The sequence below is a fragment of the Anguilla rostrata genome, chromosome 14 (genome assembly GCF_018555375.3).
Source record: "Anguilla rostrata isolate EN2019 chromosome 14, ASM1855537v3, whole genome shotgun sequence".
NCBI classification, from domain to species: domain Eukaryota; kingdom Metazoa; phylum Chordata; class Actinopteri; order Anguilliformes; family Anguillidae; genus Anguilla; species Anguilla rostrata.
Window position 1 is genome coordinate 31671358 of NC_057946.1, and position 8113 is coordinate 31679470.

Here is an 8113-nt window from a genome sequence, read left to right on the forward strand (position 1 = left end):
CAGGCCGTGAAGGCCGCTCCGGGACTTGAGGCAGAGCAGGCCGTGAAGGCCGCTCCGGGACTCGGGGCAGAGCAGGCCGTGAAGGTCCCTCCGGCACTCGGGGCAGAGCAGGCCGTGAAGGTCCCTCCGGCACTCGGGGCAGAGCAGGCCGTGAAGGTCCCTCCGGCACTCGGGGCAGAGCTGGCCGTGAAGGTCCCTCCGGCACTCGGGGCAGAGCAGGCCGTGAAGGTCCCTCCGGCACTCGGGGCAGAGCAGGCCGTGAAGGCCCCTCCGGGACTTGGGGTGGAGCAGGCGACAGGAACACAGACCATAGCTGTAGGGAACCCGGCTGGGCAGCCGGACGGGACCGGCGGGACCCCCGCGGGCCGGACCCCGGAAAAATGGCAAGCCGAGACCCCTCAAAAGGGTCAGGATCCACCTGCTGATCAGCTGGAGGTCCGGCCGACCGGGAGGCAGCCCGACCACGGCGCCTCCGCGAACGCCCGCCCCGGGCACTGGGAGGCTCAAGCTCCCACCACCCCGATGGCATGTTAAACAATAAAAAATAAAAAAAATAAATAAATAAATAAATTAAAAAATAAAAAAACTCTGCTGGGTCCCACACTGGCTGGTTCCTTCTGTCACGGTACGGGTGCTGGGACCCAGGCGCAGAGTGGGGAAAAAACCACGAAACTCAAAAAGGGAAAATTAACAAAGACTTTACTAACGACAGGTGAACAAACAGGGAACAGACAAGGCCACAATGGGCTAAAACACAAACTCAAAAAATAATCTAATGAAACAGAAAACAGGAACTCAAAAACACAGACAGGGCAGAACACGGGAAGGCAGAGCACAAGGGAAGGTCAAAAACACAAGTCAGGAACAAAATACAGGCAGGTGAAATACAAACTCAAAAAATAATCTAATGAAACAGAAAACAACAGGAACTCAAAAACACAGGCAGGGCAGAACACGGGAAGGCAGAGCACAAGGGAAGATCAAACGAAACACAAGTCAGGAACAAAATACAGGCAGGTACAAACGGTTTGTAACAAATAGAATTCGGGAACAAACACAAACAGGTCACAAACACAGGCAGGTACATACGGTTTTCAAACAGATTGCAGGAACAAACACAAGAAGGCAGGTACATGAAAGTCAGGAGACAAACACAAGGAACCAGCACCCGAGTCAAGGGAACAGAGAACTTAAATAGACAAGGGGTAACAAGACACAGGTGAACGCAAAACAATCAAACCAAAAAAGGAGGGGATAACAAGACACAGGTGAACTCAAAAAACAATCAAACCAGAAGGAGGGGAAAAGACACAGGTGGGAACAATGATGGGATAACGAGACAATGAAACAATCATACAATTAACAGGGGCGGAGCAGGACACAAAACAGAAGTGCCGCCATCTGGCGGCCCAACAGGGGAAACACAGACAGGAACACCGGAACATGACATAAAAAAGTTGTAAAAACATAATCTCCTTTATGTCTAACACTAAAATACTAATATATTATTTAAATTTTTGCGTCAGATGTTAAATCTATGTGTTGCATTCAGTTTGGCAGTGAACTGGACTCGGTCTCTGCAATGGCAGCTGGTACAGAGAGCACACACACCTGGGTTGCATTAGCTAATCAGCCCAGGTGCTTATAGGTGTGTTCCTCTCCGCAGTTTGGGGCAGAGACTGGGAGCACACATCGAAAGAGCGAGTCTTTGAGTTTAGCTTATCTGCACACAAAAATATGAAGAAAACAACTGGCAGCAAGAAAAAGGTTGTAAAAACATAATTTCCTTCCAGAGGAGGGGGAAACAGGACCAAATCATGCCTGATCCGACAGTGCTACCACATGATCTTATGTTCGGTCTATGATTAATTGAAATCTCTGTCACAGGGTTTTCCTCCTTACATATGTGTGTCCTGGGTTTAACCATCGCTGCTGCAGTTTTTGCAGTTTTAAGTGGGATTCTTGCTCTTTGGAGTATCATCAAAGATGGTATGTGTGTATCAATTGTTTCTCCTATTTCTATTTACTGGCCAATTATTTAAACGAGTACCATGGTGGTTGAACGTGACACTTCCCAGTTGTCTTTAGGCAACAACAAAACAAATGTGCATAATTTTTTTATTATTCAGTCATTTCAATGTACTTTAAAACATATTTTTCTAAGCCTAAATTTCCCACTATAAAAGTTCACCCGAACCGTCTAGGCGTGGTAATGAGAACTGTCAGTTAGCTATGATTGACAGACCGTGCCCCGTTACCATAGCTACCCCCATGATACGCGCTCTTTTTGGGAGACTTTTCACAAGCTAGCTAGCTTAGTAGTATATCAAGTATCGATAGATAGCTAAGGTAAGGATGTTGACTTATATCCAATTATAATTTTGCTATCTAGCTAGCCAAGTTAAGATAAAAGCACAACTATAATGTCCTCATAAAAGCAAACTAGCTAGCTAACGTTATCGATAACATTGCCTTATGAAAGCAAACTACCTAGATAGCTAACGTTAGCTAGCTAGCTAAATGAATATAACCAGAAATAATCTAACAGTCCTTAAAAGGCACTCTAATTTAAGTGAACCTAACGTTAGTCAAATATTTGCATTGTCTTGCCTGTAAGCCAGCAGCGCAAACAATGGGTCTCGAGTTATCCATGGGTTTACTGGGCGTGGAAAGGGGAGTGGTTACTGTGTTTGTGACGCACCAAGTTGACAACTTTCTCAACGGGTTGAAAATAGGACGATAAATTTAAAACGCATATTTCTCCAAAAATACAGAACGGACATATTTAATACTTTACTCATTGTGTTTCTTCAATGCCTCTTGTGCAAATAGCACATAAAACTGAGAAAGTGTGAAAATCACCATGGTACTCCTTTAACACTTTGTTTCATACCAGGTTTCAATTACGGGGTCTTTGGTTAGAGCACTGATAATTCACTGCACACAATTTCACACTTAATGTGTAATGAAATATTGACATAAAATTCCAAGTTAAATCCATATATTACTTACTCTTATTTTGGTAGCAGACCTGGATCAAATACATATTTGTTTTGGATTCAAATACTTTTCTGTGATGTATTGGTCTTGCCTGGTGTAATTGAGCCTGCCAATATGACCAGAAGGCGGGGGTTTGCACTTTTTGAGAGTATTTCATTGGTTCCAATTCACCAGAGAAGATCAGTCAAGCGTAGAACAGTATTTGAATCCAAAACAGATGTGTATTTTACAGAGGTCTGGTAGTAATCTGATGGAATAGAGCTGAAAATTTCATAATTAGTATTTTCATACATTTCCCATCAAGCATTCCACCGATATCACACAGACATTTAAAAAACTCTGCAATGAATTATGGGTGCTTGAGGCAAGAGAATAATGGAAAGGACTGAGTAAACACAAACACATTTGATATTATGAATGTTTAATATGAATGTTTTACTGACGTACAATTTTTAAAAATCTTAGTAGCACAATCTTGTCAAATAGTGCATTAGACGTGCACAATCACTGGGTGTTTGCGTTATCATCTAAAGACAGTTAGATATATTTTTTATTATTAGGGTGAATTTTTCATTTTAAGCCCTACTGTAAATTATTGATCCAGTTCTGATCAAATGACTCTGGGTATTGGATGAGAATGTAAACAATGCGGCACGGCAGGCTATAAAATACATTTAATATTTTAGGGAATTCCTCAGACAAATATCAAGGCTGTTATTTTCCTGTACATGACTAATAAAATAATATTTCCACAACTCAAATAATGTCGGCAAGGACATGTGTGTGACAACTGCATTTTCCTTCTTAGATGAAAGCAACAGGGCTTTGTTGCTATATTGCCTTCTAATCTCAGTTCCATGTATCCTAACATCCATCGCATTCGCCATATGGGGTTATATTGAAGGTAAGTCTTCCACCTTTTTTAATTTTTGTTTTTATTTAAGTTTTCCGTGCCCAATTCCCTCCTTAATTTTAAATGTACAATTCGTTATTGTTACTATTAGGGGATAAAAACATAAAATAGAGTTACGCTTTTTCACTGATTATATTTTGCTGTCCTATTTGTTTTTCAGGCTCTGTCGGAGAGGCTTTTGTTGGCAGTGCTATAAATTTCATGAGGATCCTAATTTTCGTTTGGGTGTTTCAAGAGAAATTGTATGGTATGTTTTGATTTTGTAATTCAATATTTTGCCTCCAATATCACAAGATTCTATGTGCATATACAGTGTGACACAGAGGCGTAGGTGTGATTTTGAACCTGGGGAGGCCACGTAAATGCCAGGGGGGTCTGGGGCATGGTCGTCTGGGAAGAATTGTTTTTTAATTAAGGCACTTAAATGCTTATTTCTGGTTACTTTTGAGAAGTGAACATACTATGTACTGTGGTTGTAAGAGGGTCACATGGTTCTCCTGTAAACTGCTAATTAATGCAAAAACTTTTAGGTAGACCCTGAGAAGTAAACTCAACTAACAGATTTTCCTGACTAGAGTGCTATTCCATAGAACACCTCCATGTGAAAAAGAGCATAGCTCTATCTGTATTATTATCCAGAATATATATGGTTCAGTTTACCAGTGAATTGTAGGAAAGTGAAAGCTAAAAACCTGCCCAATATAACAAAAGAATAGCCCAAAATTATGACAAAGCACCCGAAAACACTGTATCAGGTACTTCATGTTTCCAAACAGGGAAATACAAGAACATCATGAGCGCTGGATACTGCTGTTAAAATGACTGGTTTTCTTATTACAGATACACGTTGCGAAATATTCACATACATGGCTCTGCCTTTGGAGAATTTGGTCATTACAACAGGGATCAATTCTGGTAAGTGTACATACTGCATATATTAATTTTGGAGACTTTACGACATAGAATGCATTTTTCTTATTATATGACATGGTTTAAAACGTAAACAATCTATTGAGATGATTTTTAGAGATGGAATTTGAGGTAGCAGTAGAATCCTGCACTGCCCCTATCAGTACAGGGACAGCTTTAGACCCATCTAGCCCAGCTAATGAATTAGTGTAGCATGTGCTTATGGAGAATGCCTTTACTCCAGCAGGCCCACATTTATAACACACTGTGATGCTTTATAATGCATCATATCACTTGCATCACCCCTTTGACCCCCCTATGAGTTAATGGCAGAATCCATTAGATCAATGGGGCTTATAATGTATAATACATTTTTGTTTTAGATTTTTGGATTTATATATTGTTTTGATCATCTTTAATGCTGATTGTTGCTACATATGTTGCAAGTTATTAACTAATCAATTTTATCAGTAAACAGTTGTGAATTTATGAATGGAATGCTTCACTTGTGTTATGAATGTATTGAGCTTTGTAATTTTCATTTAATACTGTAATTATTTAAAATAAATCATGTACTTTAAAAAGTTGTGACGAACATTATTGATTTGACTATATTTTTTCTGTTGCTCAGTATTTAAGTGCTAATAGTGATATTATGGTCAATGTAAGAAAGGTGTTTGGCTGCATTGGCACAAGGAAAAATACTTAATTTTGAACATTTTTACATTGTCCTTCTGTGAATAATTTTAATCTCTCTCTCTCAATTATCTTCACATCAGTTGTTCTCCAGACATTTTTTATACACCGTGCCCCAGATTCAGGAGCAAAAGCATTAACTGGAATTCTTTTTGGAATTGTGTTATTTTTATCGTTTAGTTCATTGGCAGTTCATTCAGGTAAGACTGTATTTTACAGTATAGTAAGATACATGTTACACATATACATTGTGCATGCAGTCAGTGTTTGATAAAAATGTACAGTGGGATGTACTGCTGCATTATGTACTATGTACTATGTACTATGTACTATGTGCTATGTAAAAAAGTTGTGTACGTCGCTCTGGATAAGAGCGTCTGCTAAATGCCTGTAATGTAATGTAATAGTGCAGAACTTACTTTAAATAATTATAGGTTTGTAAATGTCATATATGCAACCTGCTTTCCTTTCACAAATGAAAGCATCACTGTTTCAATGAAATGTCAACACATGCATTTAATGCATAAATATGTAGTGCTGCTTGAACGATTCTTCCTGTGAATGTGTCCACATGAATTGGTGACCAAATATCTCTAACACTGTCCTTTTCTGTACTTACAGTGTCAAAGGGTCGATATAAAATTGTCAAACCTTTACCATTTTGGCGGAAATAACATTTCTGATTTTCACACATGATTTGGGTTATTCCTCATCCGGTAAGTTGCCATTAAAAAGAATTCATATTAAGTGTATATCAAATGTTTTAAGTATATAATAACACCATTATATACTTAAGTACAGTCAACACCATGGCACGACACGTTGGTTTTGTTTCATCCTTTCATCATACCTTGCCACTATTTATTAATTTCTATATTTTGTACATAATAATGAGGGGACACGGTTTTTACATTCGGGCATGGCAATCAAGCCCAGAGGGGGAGAGTAGGAGGTTGATGCAAGCAGAAACGCAAAGAGATGGTGTGCAGATAACAGGATTTAGGCAACTAGATCCGATCTCTTAAGACACACTCGTACGTCCAGGCGAACTTTACTCGATCGGTGGCTGTTTGCCAAAGATCTCAGACTCACCTTATGCCATGCTGTGCCATTCTAAGATGAACTGTTCTCTCACCAACCCCAAAAAGAGTTGCAATGTGCCAGACAGACAAACCAGCTAATAAATAACTCTCCACAGCTTCCACAGGCAGTAGGCCTGTGTGAGAAGAGCAATTTTGCAGCCTTACTATGGTATGTATGCCACGGTTCTTTAAGCTCTAAAGTTTATCGCCTTTTTTTTTAGTTCATTACAGTGGTGATAGAAGTGACAATAATTAAGTGGTGCTGTGCTGTTAGCCTTTACTGATCGCCGTACAAGGTTAATGTGAAGTAGCTAGCACAATCGGACAGCACTAACCCATAAAAATGTACTTGAATGATACTTGCTCAATCGAACGGTAAATCTGAAAAACATTCGATTATAAACGGCACAAGTCCCAGGAGAAGATTGAATTAAACCTTTTAAAGTTATATATTTTCTGAAACGTTATCGATTCTGCTTGGCCACAGTGAGTGAAACTAGGCGATCTGAGTGTATAGTTTCCATGTAAATTACGTCAAAAGGATTCAACCTTGTTGTTTGCTACCTAAACTTCACAGCACACTTGTAGCAGGACGGTGTGTCCAATCAGATTTCTTTACGGGGCGTTGAAAGGGGAGTGGTTACTGTACTTGTGACACACTAAGTTGATAACATTCTCAACCGGCTGAAAATAGGACGATAAATTTAAAACGCATATTTCTCCAAAAATAAAGAACGGACATATTTCATACTTTACTCATCGTGTTTCTTCAATGCCTCTTGTGCAAATAGCACATTAAACCGAGAAAGTGTGAAAACCACCATGTTACTCCTTTAAGAATGTGAAATGTCAGAATAATAGTAGAGAGAATAATTTATTTCAGCTTTTATTTCTTTCATCACATTCCTAGTGGGTTAGAAGTTTACATACACTCTGTTAGTATTTGGTAGCATTGCCTTTAAATTGTTTAACTTGGGTCAAATGTTTTGGGTAGCCTTCCACAAGCTTCCCACAATAAGTTTCTCGAATTTTGGCCCATTCCTCTTGACATAACTGGTGTAACTGAGTCAGGTTTGTAGGCCTCCTTGCTCGCATGTGTTTTTTCAGTTCTGCCCACAAATGTTTGATTGGATTGAGGTCAGGACTTTGTGATGGCCACTCCAATACCTTGACTTTGTTGTCCTTAAGCCATTTTGCCACAACTTTGGAAGTATGCTTTGGGTCATTGTCCATTTGGAAGAGCCATTTGCGACCAAGCTTTAACTTCCTGGCTGATGTCTTGAGATGTTGCTTCAATATATCCACATAATTTTCCTTCCTCATGATGCCATCTATTTTCTGAAGTGCACCAGTCCCTCCTGCAGCAAAGCACCCCGACAACATGATGCTGCCACCCCTGTGCTTCACAGTTGGGATGGTGTTCTTCAGCTTGTACGCCTCACCCTTTTTCCTCCAAACATAACGATGGTCGTTATGGCCAAACAGTTAAACTTTTGTTTCATCAGACCAGAGG

At 39.8% G+C, this 8113-nt stretch overlaps 1 protein-coding gene across 2 annotated transcripts in view; it reads left to right on the forward strand.

Annotated features, from left to right (window-relative positions):
* Positions 1-6305, forward strand: part of LOC135239107 (butyrophilin subfamily 2 member A2-like) — a 48134-nt gene extending 41829 nt beyond the window's left edge. The window contains exons 7-9 of one of the 2 annotated variants that reach the window (XM_064307545.1): positions 4754-4828; positions 5602-5718; positions 6140-6304. In XM_064307545.1, the coding sequence (XP_064163615.1) occupies positions 4754-4828; positions 5602-5718; positions 6140-6192 (245 nt within the window). In that variant the 3' untranslated portion in view covers positions 6193-6304. Of the gene's footprint in view, positions 1-4753; positions 4829-5601; positions 5719-6139 lie in introns of both variants that reach the window. The other variant, XM_064307544.1, reaches the window with a different exon arrangement.
* The last annotated feature ends 1808 nt before the right edge of the window (positions 6306-8113 follow it).